Source organism: Hyperoodon ampullatus, assembly GCF_949752795.1.
Source record: "Hyperoodon ampullatus genome assembly, chromosome: 14".
Lineage (NCBI taxonomy): Eukaryota > Metazoa > Chordata > Mammalia > Artiodactyla > Ziphiidae > Hyperoodon > Hyperoodon ampullatus.
In genome coordinates, this window is record NC_136927.1 from 67,746,535 (window position 1) to 67,769,583 (window position 23,049).

Genomic DNA, 23,049 nt, shown 5'->3' on the forward strand with positions numbered 1-23,049 from the left:
TTCCTTCAAAAATTTTAAGTTTAAATTTAAATAGTAATAGCGGTACTTGAATATGGCAGAATCCACAGAGATGGTTCACAAAGAATAAAAGTTAGGGAAGCACTGGGCTAGGGCTTTGATTATGAGAGGCTCTAAAATTGACAGTAGGTATATTTTATATGCTGTCAGAAATAAAAACTTTTCCACCAACATTTTATTCTAGATGATTTTTTCCCCTCTGTCACTGTGCTGGTCCGGGGAATGTCTGGAAGACTTGCTTGGGCACAACAACTTTGCCTTTTACCCAGAGGAGCAAAAGCAAATCAGAAGGTATCCATCAGAAGTTACAGGGAAGTGACTAGGAGTGAGTGTGTGTGTGCACGTGTTTGTGTGCGTTGTGATTTAAAGGTTAAATAATATTACAACAAAAATCACCGATAAATATTTTTGATCCTAGCCAGATTCTCAGTGAGTTCACATCAGAATCATCTTAGGAGCCTAGAATTCCAGGTCCACTGAAATACTCTTTAAAGACATCTTCAAGGCAGGTGTATTTTCAGAAAGCTTTCCGGGTGACTTTGACATCCACTTATGATTAAGAACTACTGTTCTGAACATTGTCCCAATTTTTTTCATGCAGTGTTTAATATAGTAAAATTTAGGTACATGCCATTACGAAAAAAATTTTGCCAGAGCCTTGATGTCTCTGGCAACAGTACTTAGTTTCAAATTGTTTCATATAACTGTATAATTGGTAATATGCTCTATAATTTTTAATGTGCTGTATAATTTAATGAAATCTTTCTTTGGGGTGGCACAGTTTATTTTCTTTATAACAGTTGTAATTATGTGAATAAAATTTGCTTACGGGAGAAAGTTGGAAAATTCAGATAATGAAGAAATTTTAAATCACCTGTACTCTTACTCTCCAGAAGTAGATAGCCACTGTTAATATTTTAGTGGATTTCCTTCCAATCTTTTTGTTCCTTTCTGTACATAACACTTAAATAGAATTTTAGTCATTTTTGTATACTGCTCTTTTCACTTATCACACTGTAAGCTTTTACTTATGTTACTAAAAATTCTTTAAAACATAACTTAATAAAATTTTACCAGCATTTAAGAGAGACACTCACAAAATTGGAGCAAATGCCTAAAACAATTGAACATTCCATATGTCTCTGTTAGATGAGATGTGTTTGCTGTGAGGAGCACACCCCTATTTGCTCCTGGTGGCGTCACGCCAATCACATTCTGTCAGCAGCACTGTATAAGCCACTGAATGCCATTAAAGACTGAGGAAGAAGGAGATCAGGAAAGGCACTAAAACTGTTTGATAGTTTAATATGTGCCATATATTTTTTTGTTTAATCCTTATAACAGTCTTGTGGTGGATTATTTCCATTTTTCAGATGTGAAAACGGAAGTCACACAGCTAATATATATTAAAACAGGGATTTGGCGCCTTGAAGACCTAGATTCGGTGCCATATCTTTTCAATTAAGCCATGCTAAGGTTCTAATTATTGAACTCACTGTCTAGAGATGCCCAGTGGATGTAAACTTGTACCTTATTATATGGAATGATTTGAGAGCCCTTAGGGAAGAAGGAAGTTTGAGTCTTAAGCTCTGAAATGCCTTACCTATTGGCTTACCACTGAATATGGAAGATTCAGGCCTGGTGCAGTGGAGGTCCGTAACCCATTTATCAGTCACAAAAATCTGTCATAAGTTGATGAACATTTTTATAAAAATAAAAGAGTACATTGGTACCTTTACCATTAGCAGTAGTATTGGCAGATTCTTACTGAATTTCTGTGTTATGCAGTCCTAGGGAAACACAGGCATCTAAGAGACCAGGGAAATACATGTCATTTCAGATGGCACCCAAATGTAATAAACATAATGTTATTTGTTTTATTTTAACAGCTTTTTGTGCCTGAACCTCGTCCAGTTCCTAAAAATGATGTTGGATTTAGATATACTGTGAAACATCGACCATTTCCTGAAGAGGTGGACAAGATTCCTTTTGTGAAAGCAGATCTGAGCATTCCAGATTTGCATGAAATCGTTACTGAAGAAGTAAGATAAATTATTATGAGCTGTTGTTAAGAGAATGACTGTTAACATTCTTCAACAACTTCTGTGGTCAAGACACTGCCTTTCTTTGGTATTCCTGGAGGTGATTCATAAGATGACCTGGGTATTTGTCATCCAGGAGGTTACCATGTAGTAAGACAAATATAGATTGTGGCTGATTGAAAGGAACTGGACATATCTTATAGAGAGGTGGTACTGGGCTGCCTGGGCTGGTCTGTGGTTTCAATAGTGTTCTGATATGATCAGACCCTAGTGGAGGATATTTGAAGAAGGGAGCCCAATTCAGAGAGAGTTATGACAATCTAGACAGGGGATGGGAAGGACTACCTCATTGATAGTGGAAGTTTAAATATATGGCATGTCTTGTAGAGGTAGATCCAGACAGTCTTGGATTGACGAGGGAAGGAAAAGAGCCAAAGAACTTTAGATTTCAGGCTTGAATGACAAAGATAACAGTGCCACTTATAGAAATACAGACATAGGAAGAGGACAGGTTTGGGAAAATGGGAAAAAGTTATTTCGTTTTAGATGAGATCCTTAACTAGATTAAGTAATTGGTCGCTTAGGTCAAGAGAGAAGAATTTTAAGAAATGGAAGGCAGGTATGTCAGGGCATGAGAGAATATAAGGTTAGGAATGGAGGCTGCCTGCAGTTTCCAGTGCTAGAGAGATCAAGGAGAAGGAGCACTAAGAAGAGGCCCCTGGATTTTGTCATGAAATGTTGGTGACCTTTGAGAGCAAGTTCAAAGGAGTATTAAAGTGTAAGGGTCTGGGGAATGAATGGTTAAAGAGGAAAAGGCAGTGAATGTAAACTACACTGTTGCTGTTAGCAGTAAAGGGAAGGGTACAGAGTGAAAAATAGTGTGAGGAAATAGCCTTAGCTAAGGAAAGGCAAGGCTGGTTTTTCTTTTTCTTTCTTTGTTTTTAATTCAAGAAGAATTAGAGGTGGAAAGGAACCAGTGGAAAAGGGTCTGCACCTTGCCAACACTGTAAAGTGGGCTGGGGAAATGATAAGTAACAGAGTAAAGCCCTGGAGGCAGTAGGGTCAAGAACCTGTGACTGAGTCTAGAAACGGGACACTTCTTGTAAGACAAGAGAGGAGAGGGTCAGTGAAGGTTCAGAGACATTTAGAGGTGGAAAGGAGGAAAATTGAAGCAGCTTATATAAATTTTAATCTTAGTTCTTAGCAATGAAATAGGGAAGCAAAGATGATTCTTAAAATTGCCAGGCAGCCCAGCTAGGTTTAAGTAGCATCATCTGTAGTGAAGTTACTTAATGCACTCTGCTGACTTTCTTCAAAAGTCCTTGGTATCCAGAGGCATAAGTAAAAATTTTGAATGGTGTGGAGATTGGCTGGGTGAATAAGGAAGAATAAGGAACAACACAGCTATGTTATATGCTTAGAAGAGGGTATTAAGATGTCATATTTGGGGATTTAGTTTTGGTTGGGGGGTAGATGAAGCCAGAAGGATGCTAATGGCTTGGGGAAATACGGGGAGGGGTTGTTTGCCTTTCAGTGATAGTACGGGGGAGTAGGGGTACGGGTGAGCTGTAGGAAAGGAATTTCAGGATTGTAGCTCTTGAAAGTCCAGCACATCTGAGGTACAAAGTGCGTCATGGATGGCCAGAGTTGTGAAGGTTGAGGAGGTTGTAGGAATATAAGCCAGACTGTTCACCAAAGAGGGTGGAATTTTAAATAGGATGGATCAGAAGGGAAGCAGAGGTAATTCCAAGAGTATAGCAACTAATGCATATGGTTGTGGACTTCAAAACATGAGGGGATCACTGCAGGATGAAGAGGGACAGGGATCTGGCAGAGAGCAGCAACTCTGCCCCCTTTCTTGCCAATGTGAAGGAAAGCAGAGACAGAGTGGTTTCACTTACAGCGAGGAGATGAAGGAGCAATTTTTGAGGTTGTAGGGACATGTTTTGGGTGTTTGTTTTAACCTTGTAACGTATTTGCTTGATTGTATGCTCTTGGTTGTACTGAATTGAAGCTCAGTGTTGATCACTGAAAATTATCTTCATTTATTTTGTTGCTTTATTTTCATTTAAAACTTGATTAATTCTATTACTTTTATGATAATTCCAAAAAAATGAAATGTTCGGTTTATTTCAGTTAGAAGAGAGACATGAAAAATTAAGGAATGGCATGGCCCAGCAGATTGCTTATGAAATACACCTTGAACAACAAAGTGAGGAGAAATTGCAGAAGAGGAGTTTTCCTGATCCGATTACAGATTGTAAGCCCCCACCTCCTGCCCAGGAATTCCAAACAGCACGCCTTTTCCTTTCACACTTTGGATTTTTGTCCTTAGAAGCATTGAAGGTAATTTCTATAAACTTTTATGAGTAAATATATTCATAAATTAACATTCAGCTGCTGATAGCTAAAGCATTTTTATGAAAATAGAATTTAAAAAAAACAAAAACTGTTTAAAACCTTACCCTTCATACAAGGAAATGAAATTCCATGATGCTGTAGATTATAATATGAGCTCCAAGACAGTATTCCCATGAATATATTTAGAGTTCTGTCTGAGGGGACTGCTTATAATATAATAATATATGCACCTCTGAATTTTCCTAGGTAATGTAGGATTCATATCACACATATTAATGAAATCTATAGATAATTAGAAAAAAGAATGTTAAAACTCTTCCCCAGTAAACTTTATTACTGAAAGTATGGGCTACAATTTACTCTGCTCTTTTATGCCACTTTTAAAAAGGAACAAGTATAAGTACTTCTTATGTTGTGCAGTTCCTGAGATCAGACTGTCTAGGTTTATGTCCTGGCATCACTACTTGCCAGCTATGTGATCTTGGGCAAGTTGCCCAACTTTTCTGAGTCTTAGTTCCTCATCTATAAAATAGGGGTGGGCTTCCCTGGTGGTGCAGTGGTTAAGAATCCTCCCGCCAATGCAGGGGACACGGGTTCGAGCCCTGGTCTGGGAGGATCCCACATGCCGCAGAGCAACTAAGCCCTTGTGCCACAACTACTGAGCCTGCGTTCTAGAGCTCGTGCACGGCAACTACTGAGCCTGCGAGCCACAGCCACTGAAGCCCGCACACCTAGAGCCCGTGCTCCGCAACAAGAGAAGCCACTGCAGTGAGAAGCCCATGCACTGCAACAAAGAGTAGCCCCCACTCGCCGCAACTAGAGAAAGCCCACGCACAGCAACGAAGACCCAGTGCAGCCAAAAATAAATAAATAAATAGATAAATAAAATAGGGGTGATAAGGGTATCCGTCTCATTATGATCGTGTCAGGTGCTTCATGTAGTAGGTAGTACAAAGTCAACCAGCCTGTAAGGTAAATAATGTCATTATTCTTAATTCCATTAAAACAATTTTACAAGGAAAGTAATGGTATCTCTATTTCACAGATGTGGAAACAGGGCCTCAAAAATGTGAAATGGCTTCCCTGAATGTGGATTTAGAGTTTGTACTAAGGCCTGTTTGTTTTGAAAAGCACAACTGAAGATTGCCAGGCAAGAAGTTGCTTATTGCACAAGTTGCCCCCTGCCCTTACACGCCAACAGCTACTTGGTTAAAGGCCATTTAACTTTTAAGGAAAACAGAGGGGAACATTGCTGACTGAGTTTGGATTTCAGCATGTAGATGAAAAATACTTTATGTTGTAGAAAATTGAGTTAGTGGTGGAGAGTAAAAAGTAAAAAACTCTTAAAATGCAGAAGAAAACAGAAAGAGGAAAATAATGAGAAATACAGTGGTAAATATGGAAGGCCAGGAACAAAGATACAACCTACAAATGATTAGTGGTATTCCTAGTGGAGAAAATTGAACAAAGTAGAAGCAGTAAATTAAAATATACTAGAAGAAAATATTACATTCTGTGGACTGAAGGGAGACAAGAAGAGCCTTAACAGCCCTGTCTCTGAGATTGCAGTTTTCCTTTCATGTTATCTATTCTGCTTGAAATTTTTAAGCTTTCAAGGAAATAATTCTCATGCTTTCTCACCTGGTTCAGAACATAGGAAAAAGGGACTTCCTTGGTGGTCCAGTGGTTAAGACTCCGCACTCCCAATGCAGGGGGCCCAGGTTCGATCCCGGGAATTAGATCCCGCATGCCACAACTAAGAGCCCACATGCCGCAACTAAGAGCCTGCATGCTGTGATGAAGATCCCGCGTGCTGCAACTAAGACCCAGCACAGCCAAATAAATATTTAAAAAAAAAAAAAAAGAACATAGGAAAAAGTCAGAAAGTAAACTAGTTTATTTTATGAATCTTAGCTTATCTCTAATAACTTAAACCGGACAGCACACACATACGAAAAAGCTATAAACCAATCTTTACTTATGAATATATGTGCAAAAGTGTTAAGGAGAATGCTAGTAAAACTGAATTCAGCAGGGTGTTAAACAAATTAACTTCTACAACCAAGCAAGGTTTATCCCAGGAACTCAAGGAGAGTCAGTTATTGGTAAATATTAGTAAAGTTATTAAGAAAATAATTTGATCCTATTTTAGCAGATCAGTCAATAAAACAGTCAGTATTCAGTAGAATAATATTCAGTCTGATTTTTAAAACATGAATAAACAAAAAACCAAAAACTTAGCCAGGGCCAGTAATGTAGATCTCAGTAAATGGCAGCCTGTTTAGGAAACAAGATGGAGAATGAGGAAACTAGAACCACCCTTTGTTAAAAATCAGAGGTAAAGGATATCTACCTTGGCCACTGTTTAACACTGAGAGTTTTTTAGTTAATGAAAAGTTATTTTAATTTTTATTTTATTTTTAATTAAAAAAAATTTTTTTTTGGCTGTGTTGGGTCTTCATTGCTGCACGTGGGCTTTCTCTAGTTGTGGCGAGCGGGGGCTGCTCTTCATTGAGGTGCGCGGGTTTCTCACTGTGGTGGCTTCTCTTGTTGCGTAGCACGGGCTCTAGGCGCGTGGGCTTCAGTTGTTGCAGGACGTGGGCTCAGTAGTTGTGGTATGTGGGCCCTAGAGCATGCAGGCTTCAGTAGTTGAGGCACGTGGGCTCAGTAGTTGCAACGAGTGGGCTTAGTTGCTCCGTGGCATGTGGGGTCTTCCCGGACCAGGGATTGAACCCGTGTCCCCTGCATATGCAGGCGAATTCTTAATGACTGCACCACGAGGGAAGTCCCTATTTTAATTTTTAAATAACTATAGATTAACTAAGTTTTTTTAAAAATGTGAAGGGAGGTTCCCCCAATGGGTAACATCTTACATAACTACAGTATAGTATCAAAACCAGGAAAGTCAGTGAAATATTAAAAGAAACTAAATAAGAGGAAAAAAACCATTGGAAAGGAAAAGACAGTTCCCAGGTAATATGATTTCTAATTAGACAGCCATAAGAGTATCAATAGAATGTTTAAAGTAAATGAGAAGATCACTACACACAAAGTACAGATATTAATGGCTGTGGCTCTAATATCCAGTTAGAAATATGATGCCAAAATACCTCATTTACAACTGCGATATTGACAAAAGTTATTCTAAGAAAATGTATTAAAACACAGACCTAGAGGGAAAAACTTTAAAGTTACTAAGAGTTGAGAGATATAAAATATATGCATGTTATGTTCCTGAATCAGAAGATCATCCAGAAGAACAAGCTGATGAGATAGCTTATTTAAAAAGCAAAGAATGAGGAGCCTTTGTCCTATAAGGTGTATCATAGCATGCTGCAGGTCTGCAGTTCCTTATCCATGATTTCAAAGTGAAAAATGAAAACTAGAAGATCTTTTGTATGTTTGTATAAAATTCACTTAGTGGAAAAATCTGACCTGAATTGATGTGAGCCTATTTGTAGTCTTACTTATTTCATAGTGTGAATACTCTTCTGTTTGACTGCAAAAATAGTAATGTTTTTGATGATAGGGTGTTGCCTCAGCCCTTGTTAGGAATGTTACATAATGGACTGGAAGACCAGGCTCACGATCCTTGCTATTGTAGAAGAGAGTAATCCTTGCCATCTCTGGGGGATGCTTTCCTGAAAAATATCATGGATGGCCCAACCTGCTGGGCAAGATCAGGATCTCAAAGAAGATAAGGGATGGGGGGAAACAAAACAAAAAATGCCTTAAAAAATTAATAGACTATTTTTTAAAGCAGTTTTAGGTTTGCAGAACAATTGAGTAGAAAGTAGAGAGACTTCCCATATAACCTCTCTTCCTCCACACACATAGTTTCTCGTATTGTAACATCTTGCATTGTTGTGACACATCTGTAACAAGTGATGAACCAGTATGGGATGGATTATTAACTGAAGTCAATAGTTTACATTAGAGTTCACTCTGTGTTGTACAATTCTGTGGGTTTTGACAAATGCGTAATAACATGTGTCCATCATTATAGCATTATACAAAATAGTTTCACTGCCCTAAAAATCCAGTGTAGTCTTCTTATTCATACTTCCTCCTCCTTCCCCCACCCAACCCCTGATTTTTTACTGTCTCTACAGTTTTGCCTTTTCCAGAATGTCATATAGTTGGAATCATATAGTATGTAGCCTCTTCAGATTGGCTTCTTTCACTTAGCAATTTGCATTTAAGTTTCCTCCATGTCTTTTTGTGGCTTGATAGCACATTTCTTTTTATTATTGAATAATATTCCATTGTGTGGATGTATCACAGTCTACTTATCCATTCACCTACAGAAAGACACCTTGGTTGCTTGCAAGTTTTGGCCATTATGAATAAAGCTGCTGTAAACATTTGTGTGCAGGTTTTTGTGTAGACGTGTTTTTAATTCATATGGGAAAATACCAGGTTATGTAATTGCTTCACTGTGTGGTAAGACTATGTTTAGCTTTGCAAGAAACTGCCAAATTGCCTCCCGGCATGGCTGTACCATTTTGCATTAAGCCCGGCAATGAATAAGAATAAAATACATACAAAATTTTTTGCTAGAAAGCTTGATATTTTATAGAGAAAATAGGATTTTAAATTATATACATATTAAGATTTCAACTGTCTTTCAACAGAAAACGGCAAATAAGAGAGCTGAAAGGAAGTACACAAGCATGTTAAATAGTTTCTGTAGTTTGGGATTATGGTTGTGCTTATTGCTGCCACTTTATAATTTTTTTTTTACTTAATGTTTATTAAACCATGAGCAAGTGTTGCTTTTACAATTAGAATGATGAAGAGAGATGATAATTTCTCCTTTCTTCCTTTGGCGATAGGAACCTGCAAATAGTCGTCTACCTCCTCACCTTATTGCACTTGACTCCATGATACCTGGATTTTTTGATGACATTGGGTATCTGGATCTCTTGCCATGTCGTCCCTTCGACACAGTTTTTATTTTCTATATGAAGCCAGGTCAGAAAACAAACCAGGAGGTAAGATTTCTGGATTTGGGGGGTAAATTTTTATGCTGTAAATTCTATAAACCCTTGAGATAATTCTTACACCGGTTGAGTTTCCTTAGCTTTCTAGGAACTGAGTGTGAATAGAAAACAATAAGATTCTCTGAGGCCTCCTTTAGAATGGCTGAGACCTGCCTTCCCTAGCCACAGGGAAGATTTAGATTAATTTCCAGCTGCCAGCCAGTGGCCTGCAAGTTGAATTTGACGTACTTATTGCATCTTGACTAAATTTTCAAGTTGTTTATTTAAAAGTTTCACTTCTGAAAAAAAATTTTAATTGGAAGAAAACGAGAACTGGCTGTCAAATCAGTTTCTTGGCACTTAGAAGAATATGAAGGGATATGGGTGAACTAAACAGGTACACTTCTAAGGAGATGATGTGTTTAAGAGATGGTATGTTTAAGAGATAATGGCCTGGCAACGATGCCCGGTGGATTGAGAAGTATTCGACGTAACACACCACATATTTTGACTTTATTAGGCCTCCAGATGGTCTTGCCATTGATTAACATTGTATGAACTACATCAGTGATCTGTGGACTGGCTGCATCAAAAGTTACTTGGGAGAGCTTTTAAAAATAGTAATTCCAGGATCTTATCTCTGCTGATCTGATAGAGAAGTTCTAGAGTAGGCTAAGAGAATCTTATGTTTTAAGAGATTCCCCAGGTGATGTTGATACACTACCCCTCTCCCCATCTCATTTTTAATTTGTAGAGGATTTCTCCTTTTTCTTCCTCTAGCATTAGGTTTTCAACAGAAGCACTGTTGCTATTTTGGGCCGGATAATTCCTTGTTATGGGAGCTGTTCTATAGAATAGGACATATAGCAGCATCTTTGGCCTCTACTCACTAGGTCCCAGCAGTGCCCCACCAGTTGTGATATGAAAAATGTCTCCAGACATTTGTCCCCTGGAGAGCAAAATCATCCCCATGAGAACCACTGTTTTAGAACAAGGGACTTTTCTTTCTGAGGCCCAGGAATTAAGTTTGGTACTTGGTGAAGAGGAGAGACCCTTCTGGTCACTTCATTTTTTTCTGGAATGGTTGCATTCTCTTCTTTGGACTAAGAGAAGGATGTTTTCCCACTCATTAATTATTGGATTTGTAATAGGTTTATACTTTTTATAGCATTTGTCAAGATTTGTAAGTAAATAATCACATACCTATGTAATGTTTTTCACTAATCAGACTCTGTGAAGGTGGGGACTTAGTGTTTTTTGTTTACTTCTAGTAAACATGTCTAGCTCAATAATTACTTTGCTAGGGAGGGAGCTAAAGGATTTTCTTGTATTATCTCACCTAATCTTCACAACCATCATTATTACTCACTTTATAGATGAAGAAACTGAAGCAGTGGGGTTAAGAAACTTGGCCAAGGCCCAGCCAGGATTTGAACCCAAATCTGTCTAACTTGGAAGCGTGCATTTTTAACTACAGCGATATATATAGTCCCCAGTTTATTCTAAGGTTGGGCTTGATTTATCAGACACTTCAAAGTGAATCAATTTTTATGAAGCTTATTTTGATATGCTCTTTTGTTTCCTTCATTATATCTGATGATTGGTATGTATTTCAGATTTTAAAGAATGTGGAGTCTTCCAGAAATGTTCAGCCACATTTCCTAGAATTTTTGCTCTCCCTTGGCTGGGCGGTAGATGTGGGCAGACACCCTGGCTGGACTGGGCATGTTTCCACCAGTTGGTCTATTAACAGTTGTGATGATGGTGAAGGACCTGAACAAGGTAAAACTCATATGTTCATTTGTTTTTTCTTGTTTTGTTACTCTTGGCTTTTCCCCCTTTACTATTAGTTTGTAGTCTTATTAAAAAAAACAAGCAGAGGTATAGAATGGAAAAGTCTCTTTTCCTCTAATCCTCACAGGAGGTCACTTAATAATTGTATAGTCTTCCAGACATTTTCTGTTAATATGGGGAATACTTATGTATATGTATATATAAATGAATGTATATGTTATATACATATATAATGAGAGTTAATTAATATAAAATTAATGACCTAATTATCACAAGGTTAATAAGTTCCTTTTTTTGTAGTGTGAGTGAACAAATTCCATTTTCTATAACAATATTATAATAAATTTAGATTATAGCAAACAGTGCAGTTTCCTAACAAGTGTATTTTGTCTAATAAATATAGGTTTCTATTAACAGATGTGTTTTTTAGACTTTGTGGCCGTCATTTAAGTTACATTCTTGGGATATTATATAAAAATCTTTGTAGTAAACAGCTGACTATCTCTGAGAGATTCATGCCCATCTCTGAAAATCCTCCTGAGGAACTGTAATCAGGATAACAAGTACCAGAGCAAGTATAAGTTTAAACTTAAGGCCTTTGCACCACCTGGCTAGTGCTTTTTGTTCTGGGGGCTCTTGAAATCACTGGAAAGTTAATAATACCTCTCTCAAGTGGGTAATGCCTGTGTCCAGTGCTTTGAATTAGCAGAGTTTTTCTGTCAACAAGATTATACTCTCTCAAGGTTTCCCATTGAATATCATTGTGACCTGTAACTTGTAATTTTTTCTACTTTCAACCAAGGTTGAATCAAAGTATTTGAGGATATGTTCTAATTTTATTGCCACATAACCTTTAATATGTGCTTGAGTGTATCTATAGACTAAGTTCTCATAAGTAGAATTGATAAAGGATTTGCACATTTTTTAGTTTGATAAATGTATCAGTTGGATGCTTAAGGTTGCAGGTAACAGAAAACCCGACCCAAATTGGCTTAGATTTTGAAGGTCATTTATTGCCTCATATAACTGAAAATTCCAGAGATTAGTGTACATTTTTTGTTGCCATTTGATCAGCAGTCCTGTTCTATTTCTCTGCAGTTTTCCTTTACCTCTCTTTTCCATGTGTTGGCTTTGTCCCAGCCTGGCTTTCCTCATAGTGCAAATAAGGCAGTTCTAGGCTTTACATTCACATACCACACTAGTCTGAAGAGGAGAGATTAGCTGAGTCTCAGAACCTCCCTTCTCCCCAAATCCTGAGATACGCAGTGATTGGACCACCCTGAACCTGTCCCTGTGGCAAGAGAGATGGAATGATCCTGATAGAAACAAACAAGATAGAGGAGGGGAGGGTGGAGTGGATTTTGGGGCAGTAACCACAGTGTGTACTGCAGTAGACACAAGTGCCTGCCCAGCATCTAAACCGGGAGTCAGCAACTACAGCCCATGCCTGGTTTTGTAAATAAAGTTTTATTGGATCTCAGCCACGCTTCTTTATGTATTATCTGACTGCTTTCATGCTACAACGGCAGACTTAAGTAGTCGTGGCAGAGACCATATGGCATGCAAAGCCTTATTTACTGTCTGATCCTTTGCAGAAAAAGTTTGCTAACCTCTGGTCTAAACTTCCTGTTTGCCACATCCTCACCAGTTTAGGTGTCTTCTGGTCTGTTAGGTGAGGAATTTTCTATTTTTAATTATGATTGAGTTTCAGCATCTTCTCATATTTTTATTTCTTACCCGAGAACTACTTGTTCATTTCCTCTTCCCAGTTTTTTGTCAGGTTGTTGATCTTTTATGTATTACTGGCAGGGCATTGTGTCCATTTTTTTTTTTTTTACAACTTTATTGGAGTATAATTGCTTCACAATGGTGTGTTAGTTTCTGCTTTATAACAAAGTGAATCAGTTATACATATACATCTGTTCCCATATCCCTTCCCTCTTACGTCTCCCTCCCTCCCACCCTCCCTATCCCACCCCTCCAGGCGGTCACAAAGCACCGAGCTGATCTCCCTGTGCTATGCGGCTGCTTCCCACTAGCTATCTACCTTACGTTTGGTACTGTATATATGTCCATGCCTCTCTCTCGCTTTGTCACAGCCTACCCTTCCCCCTCCCCATATCCTCAAGTCCATTCTCAAGTAGGTCTGTGTCTTTATTCCTGTTTTACCCCTATGTTCTTCATGACATTTTTTTTTCTTAAATTCCATATATATGTGTTAGCATACGGTATTTGTCTTTCTCTTTCTGACTTACTTCACTCTGTATGACAGACTCTAGGTCTATCCACCTCATTACAAATAGCTCAATTTCGTTTCTTTTTATGGCTGAGTAATATTCCATTGTATATATGTGCCACATCTTCATTGTGTCCATTTTAATTGAAAACTATACTAGCTCTCAGGAGTGTTACTTTTTTAATTCAATCTTGCTGGCTTAGAGCAGATATTATTACTAAACTGCCTGTACACTTTCATATTATATCACTGATCACTGGGGAAAGTGGAACAGAAGCAAAGCTGAGGAGCAGTAGAGAGAGACCAGGGACAGGAAATGCCTTGAAAGCAAGAGTACACACGCAGGCAGACATCTGTCCCCCTTCCCTTCAGAGGGACTGTGGTAGTCTTCTCCCTTTTGATTACTGTTACCTCTTCCAAAAAGACTGTTCCCTAAATCCGCCTTATACAGATGAGCTAAAGGTCCTGCTAATCAGAAGTGGTCTGATTTAGAGTAGTTTCAGAAAGTATGAAATTAAGATTTTATGATTTAAAGTTAGTGTACGTGCACCACAACTACTGAGCCTGCACTCTAGAGCCTGCACGCCACAACTACTGAAGCCCGTATGCCTAGAGCCCGTGCTCCACAACAAAGGGAAGCCATCACAATGAGAAGCCCGTGCACTGCAACAAAGAGTAGCCCCCGCTCGCTGCAACTAGAGGAAGCCCGCACGCAGCAACGAAGACCCAATGCAGCCAAAAATGAATAAATAAAATAAATTTTAAAAAAATACAACTTCTAATTTAAAAAATAAAGTTAGTGTAAAGACATTTAATGAACATTTATGGTTTATTCTTCTTACACATTAATTGGTTCATGTTGGAAATGTACCTTCTATTTATTATCACTTTGTTAACCAGTTAAAATTTCAGGAAGCAGGATGATATTGGTTTTCCCACTTTTTGGAGCAGTAATGTAGTGTTTCTCATTCCTAGATGAAGTGATTTCCTCTGAAGATGCTGGGGCTAGCATTTTCAACGGACAGAAGAAGGTGCTGTATTATGCTGATGCCCTTACAGAAATAGCTTTTGTGGTTCCTTCTTCTGTGGAGTCCTTAAGTAAGGGCATTTTTTGCATGGAACTATTTTTGTATTCACTGGTTTGTGCAGTAGTATTGCATTGGGGGAGATTCTGAAGTCATCTAAGACATTCTTCAGCTTCGAAGGCATGATAGCTTTTAGATTATGCAGAGGTACAGGATGTTATCCCCTCTTAACTAAAGGAAGGTGGTTAAAAACAAGAAGACTGGCCCTCTAATAATTTTTAAATAAAGGAGATCCACTTTGGCCCATTTTTTAACTTTTTAAAATCTGATTAATACATAGAAGCCCTATTTTCCAGTTTATTCATTTCTTTCTCTAATTATGAGTAAGCTCTCACCTGCTTCCCTGTTTCCATGTGAGAGCCTTTATATGGAACCCCAGAGAATCCTGCAATTGGAAGGCTCTCATGATGGCATCTGGCTGATCTTCTAACACTGAGGAGGAGAAACTTCAGCCTAGAAAAGGTGGTGATTAAGCCTGTTCTTCTCAAGGATCAGGAGTGATCATTACTTCTCAGTCTGAATTCTTAGTCTTATTTTGCCTAGAACCTTTGCTTCCTGCAAATTAAACTCATTTCTTTGTGCCTGACCAAGCAGTAGGTGGAAAACTTCAGCTTCTTCATTGAGACCATCCATAGGATAGGATGCTGCACATCACACTTTGATGATCTCATCTCTAGGCTAATGACTTTTTGTGTACTCTAGCCTACCTAGGCAGCCTCCTAACCTTTGTATTTGGACCCTTAATTTTGCACTCTAGGCCCCTCTCTGTCTCTTACTCTGGGGCCAGTTGTGTCCCTGGCAGGAGGGGCCTTCCATGTTCTAGGTCAGTGTCTTAGCAGCTGTTTGCCTTCATGTCAAGACTGTGATCTACCACCTGATTCCAGAAGCCAGGCCCCGTCTGTCCTCTATGAACTGAGTCCCTGCCTGGTGTCTCTGGCCCAGCCTGTTTGCACCAACTCAGTAGAGCCAGAGCCAGCAAATTATGGCACACAGGCAAAATTCAGAACACTAAGAATGGTATTTACATTTTTAAAGGGTTGTAAATAAAATACAAAAAAGAATATGCTGTAGAGACCTGTATAGCCAGCAAAGCCTGAAATATTTATTACCTGATCCTTTGCAGAAAAACTTTGCCAACCCTTGCTCTAGAAGCAGTGCTTTGCTTAAGTGACTTAGGTTGGACTGTTAGCATAACTAGTTTAATAAACATGTTTGCTCTAAGGAAGTAGTAGGTATTATAATTATTTTTTTTCTTTATGCTATAGCTGATTCATTGGAAAGTAACATCTCAGACCAAGATAGTGATTCAAATATGGATCTTATGCCAGGAATTCTGAAACAGCCATCCCTGACACTTGAGCTTTTCCCTAATCACACAGACAATCTTAATTCCTCACAGAGGGTAAGTCACTTTGTTGATAAACCTCCAAAAATTTGTAGTGAAATGGGAGTAATTATAGAATCACGCCTGAAAAGCTTTTAACTTTAACCCAGAGAGTAATTATAGCAGTACTGATTCATTAGTATCTTAATTTTTTAAATCAAATTCTTATGCTTTTCTTTTTTTCAGCTTGCAACAAATATTTAATTCTAATTCAGCCTTTGTTGTTTTCCTTGATTTAGCCATTTCAGTTCCGTGCTCGGTTCTTTCACCCATTCCGTCTCAAGCCTAGGTTTTTATTTGGTCCCTACAATATCCACTAAAGGTACAACAATTACTGTACATTTCATAGCATTAATCATGCAAAATTCAACTTAAGTCTGACAACATACAGATGACAGCATTTTGAAGAATCGCCCAGTGTTTGAATAAATGCACTGAGTGAGGCAACACAGCAGCTACTACAAGAAGACAGCATTTTACTTTTATCCTTTTTTCTTACCTTATCAGATGTTATGTCTTATCTGTGTTCTCCCCTCATGTTATGTCATAATCCTTACTGGAAAGTGACTAAGTGATAACAAGAGTACAGGATCAGTTTACAGGTGTAAGAAAATTGATTTAGAACAAATGGTAAAAAAGACAAAAGAAGTGTAATGTAAACTTTCCTGAAGCCCTTCTTCCATTGTAAAGGGGTTTAATTTGGCTCTTTCTACACTTAAAATTATTTTTAACATAAGTATTTGCTTAAAAGATTATGGGAGAGGTTTACCTTTAAAATTGATTTAGGAAAAAAGTTAACTTGTATAAAACTCTCTGAAGTAGACCGATTTTGAAAATCATGAGTTGCTACCTTTAAAAAGGTTTTACAGAATACAGTTTGGAGAAGAACAAGTCAGGTAATGCAGAATTTTAGTCAGATCTAATAGTCAAGGATTGCTACTCATTTTCTGAATGCCAACGTGGTTACGATTAGAAGGGAACTTCCTCAACCTGAAACAGAGCTCTGCTAGAAACCTGCAGCTAACATTATACTTACACATTATTCTGAAAGCTTTCCCCCCAAATGGAGGCAAGGATGTTTGCTCTCACTACTTCTATTCACAAGGTAGTAGAGGTTTTATGCAGGGAAATAAGATAAAGAAATAAAACGCATAAAGCTTGGTTATTTCTTAAAATCCAAAGAATGACAACTCTTAAAGCACCATGTTTTCATTTGCCACATACTTTGCAGACTACTAACAAACTTAAGGAAAGAAAAATCATATCATTATATCAGTAGATACAGGAAAAGCTGTTGACAAGAGTTCAACACTGAAAGGATCCCCAGGCAAATCAGTGATGTTGCTATGATGGAAAAATTGTACTGCTTTCTGACCATAGAGATAGACTCAGATCCTTTTTAAGCACTCATAAAGGCATTGCATCAAATTTTATTTTTATAACTATAATTGTTTACTGTTCCTTATCTTTTTTTCATTTGAAGTTTCTAGACCTTCATTTCCTTGTTCTAGTTTGAGACTTGATAAACAGAGGAACCAAAGAAGGGCTTTTTTGCAAATGTATTTTATACTTTTTTCCAGAAGTGACTTCCCATGACGTGATCCTTATTATTTCACTGGGTAGCTTGATGAATGTATGGTTGTAGTTTTATTAAGCCAGTGTTTTTTATTTGTTTGTTTGTTTTTCTTCCCCTCTTCTGCTCTTCTCTGCCTCATATAGCTCAGTCCCAGTTCCAGAATGAAGAAGCTGCCTCAGGGGCGCCCTGTGCCTCCCCTTGGACCTGAGACAAGAGTTTCTGTAGTCTGGGTGGAACGCTATGATGATATAGGTACTGTGTAAGGACTTTGTCCATTAATAAGATTATAATAGGATGACGATGACTTGTTAAATGTCTAAAGGGAGTGGCAGCATAGGCCCTATATGGTGGCCAAGAGCTGGGACTGGAGTTCAGCAAGCCTCGATTTCATTAAGCCTTAGGTCACTCATCTGTTAAATGAGTGATCCAGCACTTATTTCATAGTTGTGAAGATTTGATGAGACTCATGGTTACAAAAAGCCTTTAGCTCTTCTTCGTATGCCAGTTACTGGTTTGTGGCCACTTGGTCCCACTGCATGTAGCCCCCAGGTACCCCAGAACCTCTGGAAAGGAGAAGGGGGAACACCTCCCTCACCCTCTTTCCACAGACCCTACTGTCATATTTTAGTGTAAAGATTAATTTGTCCTTAGGGATTCTGCTATGGATTTGTTTTTCATGATTTTTATGTAAGCTGCATAAGAACATTAGAAATGTGTTTTTATCCTAGAATCTCATCCAGCTCAGAGTTTATAAGAAAGTGTGATAGTTGCTTTCCAGAACTTCTAAAGCTATTTCCAAGCCCTCCAAGACTATAGATTATGTTCTGTAAAAACTCTCTGCTTTAGATGAACTTATCTAAAATACGTCTTAAGGGAGAATTTTTTTTTTAAATTTGTGAAGAATAGTTAGGATTATATATTTTAGGATAGCACAGTCCATATATTTGTTGCCCGCTATGTGAAGAGATTAGGAAAATAGGTTTCCTAGGAGGGAGATACTAATTGTAATGCTATGATTTTCTTCCAGAAAACTTTCCCCTCTCAGACCTGATGACAGAAATCAGTACTGGTGTGGAAACTACTGCAAACAGTAGCACTTCTCTGAGGTACGCTCTTTACTTGCTTGAAGTTTATCAGCATTGTGTTTAAGCATAGAGAAACCTATTTTTCACAATATGTTGATTGCAGTTTCATTAAGAGATAAGGACTTTAATGAAACAAAAGGGATGAGGACAGTAAGAAGTAAACATAATTAGGGGAAAAGAATCAAAGAGAGAAGTTTGTAGATTAATGCACAAGGTGATCAAATTAGCAAGGATTTTTAAATGGCATAATTAATTGCTGTTTAAATTTATCTGAGGCAAAAAAGAAAGACGGAGAAGTGGAGGCAATTAAGTATTAGTGAAGGCTGATAATAGAGTAGCAATATTAGATAGAAATAATGGAATTAAATTGGTCAAAACATTCTGGATAGATAGCAGTTAAAATATCCTCATCACACAGGAGCTATTTAATGGAAAAATATTTCTAAGTAAAACGTAATACTAACTTTATTATAATAAGATTTTTATTTTAGCTTTTCATGCACAAAAAGGATAAAAACAGAATAATATGATTCTAAGAATAATAAGAATATATCTGTTCAGGCTTTATCGTTTCAAAGATTTTTGCTTGCTTGTCTTTGGTTTAAACAGATAATTTATATCAAGCTAAACTTGATATTTTAACTTTGAGTAAGTTCCTTCTGTTTACATGATCTGGTTTGTATTGCACGTAAGATGAATTTATATTACTGTTGTAGAAATGAAGTCAGTAAAGGTGGTTTATTTTAACATTATCATATTAAATTTCTAGAATAGGGCAAGTCATTCTTAAAACTTCCATGTTTGTTTTGGGGTTTTTTTGGCCACACCGCGTGGCATGCGGGATCTTATTGACAGTTCCCCGACCAGGGATTGGAACCCATGTTCCCTGCAGTGGAAGCACAGAGTCTTAACCACTGGACTGCCAGGGAAGTCCCCATGTTTTTTATGCTAAAGTATTTTAAAGCAAATTACAGATTTTCTAACATTCTAAATATGCACCTCTGAAGATTAAGAACACTTTTCAAATAGATAAAGATAATATTATCACAGTAATAAAGTTAGTAGCAATTCCTTAATTTTATCTAGTAGCCAGCTCACATTCAAATTTCTCCATTTTCCCTAAAATAGTCTTTATAGCTGGTTTGTTTAAACCAGCATCCATTTCATCCATCTGGTGTTAATTCTTTCAGTCTCTCTTAATACAGAACAGTCCTGTTTTTCTTTTTTTTGTCCATGACACTGACACTTGCTGAAGAGACCAGGATAGATTTCATGAGGGGTACTTTTCTAGAACTAGTTTGGAAGAGAACTTTTAAGTCTCTTGTACTGTTTGTTGTTGTTTTAATCTTTTTAGGTCAAAAGTTCTAATATGATTGGACTGTAAAATTTGTGTTTTACTAGTAGTTTAGCAAAGTTTAGAATTTGTCTTGGGGACAGAATTAGTATAGGATTGATTTTTATTAAATGTCTTTAAAAATTGACTCACTGTCCCTTTGGTCAAAATCACTTTAGAAAGAAAGCTCATTGTGTTGCAAAACAAAAACAAACCAAAACCCTGGCATATAGCATCGAAGAGTAACATGGGTACCTCTAGATGCATTGGCATAGCCCTGACACATGATGTGTAATTCAGTCTTCTAAAGGTACGGTTGCTGACCTTGGCAGCTGTGTTACCTGTTCAGAGGCTTTGAGGGCTTTGACTGTGCTAAGACTCAGCCATTTATCACCTCTGCTGAGGAGGACACTTGCAACTGACCCAGACTAAGGTCCTCCCGACCTCTTTCCCCAGCACCTAAAAAAAATCATATCAGGGATTCCCATAGTGAGCCTAAACTGTATTTCCACTTCTGCTCTGAGGTGCCAGCATTGACTGTGGTGGAATTCCCTGCCCTCTGGCCAGCCCCACTTTTGTTCCCTACAAGAAGGAGGAACTAAGTAAAAGTCCCATGGCTGGTTGCTATTGATGATTCCCCACCATACATTTTTCTGGCCTTTCCTTCCACCCCGTGTCCCCAGTGTTTCTAAGCACAATTTTTAGCCCCTTTTTTGGTCAGCTTCAAAAGGCCAACCCCAGTGATGGGTAATTAGGGTCAGGTGTTGGTGTGGGGAGCTTCACCATGGGCTCCCAGAAAGAAGATTCTGAGCAGACTGATCACTTGTCTCTTCTCAAATACTGCCTGGCAGTAAGTCCCCTTGGTATTCTTATATTATACATGGGGGACTTTAGCTCTTGAATATCTGGAGTAAAAAGAGTTTTTTCTTTTCTTAAGATCTACTGCTCTTGAAAAAGAAGTTCCTGTCATCTTCATCCACCCTTTAAACACTGGATTATTCCGGATTAAAATTCAAGGAGCCACTGGAAAATTTAACATGGTCATCCCTCTCGTGGATGGGATGATTGTCAGCAGGCGAGCACTCGGTAAGTCGTATGTGGCTGAAGGATTGAATTTTCTTTTCATTTCTTTTTTTTAAAATAAATTTATTTATTTTTGGCTGTGTTGGGTCTTCGTTGCTGTGTGTGGGCTTTCTCTAGTTGCAGCAAGCAGGGGCCACTCTTTGTTGCGGTGAGTGTGGGCTTCTCACTGCGGTGGCTTCTCTTGTTGCGGAGCACAGGCTATAGGCTCGCAGGCTTCAATAGTTGTGGCACACGGGCTCGGTAGTTGTGGCTCATGGGCTCTAGAGCACAGGCTCAGTAGTTGTGGCGCACGGGCTTAGTTGCTCCACGGCATGTGGGATCTTCCCGGACCAGGGATCAAACTCGTGTCCCCTGCATTGGCAGGCGGATTCTTAACCACTGCACCACCAGGGAAGTCCCATTGAGTTTTCTATTTTTTTTTTTTTTTATTTAACATTTTCATGAACCAAAAAGAAGTATAAATAAGGAAATGGTGATATTACTTAGTAGGTCCCACATGTGGAAAATCCTCTGGCTCTTGTTAAAAGGAAGCATGTTTGGTTCTGTTTTGAAGTGTGCCTAATCTGCTAAGTAGGAGCACAACTATAATTCACAAACTTCCAGTACTGGAAAACAAGCATAGTTGTTTACAGTCCAGGGCAGGAAATGGGTTGTCAGACTAGATTTTGATTTTGTTTTTCCATGTCATTGTGTGTTTCTTCTGACAGTTTTATCTTAGTAGAGCTCTGTCTCTCTGGGGACAAGGAGTTTTGCAAATGTAATGAAATAGTTTGAGTTTGCAGAGAATAGTTCACTTGAATACTGATAGTTCACCTAGCTGACTAAAACCCTCTGTTTTCAAGGTTTTCTGGTGAGGCAGACTGTAATTAACATTTGTAGAAGAAAGAGACTGGAAAGTGACTCGTACAGTCCACCACATGTCCGCCGGAAACAGAAGATCACCGACATTGTCAACAAGTACCGGAACAAGCAGTTGGAGCCAGAGTTTTATACTTCACTTTTTCAGGAGGTTGGACTCAAGAACTGTAGTTCTTAGACCGCTGTCTGTCTAGGACTATTGAACTCTAGTTTGGAGCTATAATATCAAAGCAAAACAATTTGATAGGTGATCACTGTAACAAAACAAATCACTCCCCAAGAGCTTACTGTTTAATCACCAGAATAGAAGAGACACATTATAAACCCATCTGAGAGAAGACTTTTCGGCTTTTTAGTGAAATGGGCTCCCAGACACAATCATATTCCTGCTGGTAATGATGATATACGTTTTAGCCATAAACTTTCTTTTAAAAGTGACAATTTTAGTTAAATATAAGCCTTTTGAGGAGAAAGGCTTTTATGCATCTCAGTTAAACATGTGCATTGGTAGTTTCAAATTTGCAAATTAGAAGTTGAAGATAGTTTTATACCTCACTTTTTAGGAGGTTGTGTTCAAAAGTAAAATCTGTCTCAGAATCTTCCAGGACATTTAAAGACTCGTGTTGATGGCATGGAGGAGAAGGAAGGAAACCTCAACTTTCTGCTCACTCGTAGATCCATTTGTCATCCAGCTGTCATCCAAATGTCAAACTGATGGAAAAGAACTTAAGTGTTTTTTGCTCAGATAAGAAGTCTGAGATTAAAATATTTCATAGTTTTTCTCCACATTTCAGAAAGTTACTCTCATCACTGCAAAAGTCTGTCTGAAGGCCTCAGTTTCTGGGCAGCCCAGGAACAGATCTAAAATGGAAGCATGGCCCAGTCCTTTAATGAGGATACAAATGGAGTTTGTGGAGCTAAGTTAGAAGACAGCTGTGATGCCTCCACTCTCTCCGTTATTGTCTAGCTCCGTGACATTATGACAGGTTAACCATTTGTAATTCCTTGGTAATTTCTTGGTTAAATATTAAGAAATATAAATTCACAGCAAAGGTTAAACATTATTTGGTTTCATCCATTGTCTCATTTCAGGACCAAGCAGGAAACTGCAGTAGTTTATGAAGGATTCTAATTTGGGGTTCAGAAAATAGCCTCTCAACGCTACTAATTCAGATCTCTCCCAGAGAGCTACTAGATTTCATCATAATTGAC

At 38.2% G+C, this 23,049-nt stretch overlaps 1 protein-coding gene across 1 annotated transcript in view; it reads left to right on the forward strand.

Moving 5' to 3' along the window:
• The window catches only part of RALGAPB (Ral GTPase activating protein non-catalytic subunit beta), a gene marked incomplete at its 3' end in the record, with an annotated part of 96,782 nt that extends 74,767 nt beyond the window's left edge, over window positions 1-22,015 (forward strand). The window contains exons 21-31 of the mRNA XM_079720291.1: window positions 203-309; window positions 1,908-2,060; window positions 4,197-4,406; window positions 9,257-9,415; window positions 11,020-11,185; window positions 14,409-14,531; window positions 15,784-15,920; window positions 17,622-17,730; window positions 18,506-18,584; window positions 20,834-20,982; window positions 21,822-22,015. Of these exons, the coding sequence (XP_079576417.1) occupies window positions 203-309; window positions 1,908-2,060; window positions 4,197-4,406; window positions 9,257-9,415; window positions 11,020-11,185; window positions 14,409-14,531; window positions 15,784-15,920; window positions 17,622-17,730; window positions 18,506-18,584; window positions 20,834-20,982; window positions 21,822-22,015 (1,586 nt within the window). The remainder of the gene's footprint in view (window positions 1-202; window positions 310-1,907; window positions 2,061-4,196; window positions 4,407-9,256; window positions 9,416-11,019; window positions 11,186-14,408; window positions 14,532-15,783; window positions 15,921-17,621; window positions 17,731-18,505; window positions 18,585-20,833; window positions 20,983-21,821) is intronic.
• Between the last annotated feature and the right edge of the window lie 1,034 nt (window positions 22,016-23,049).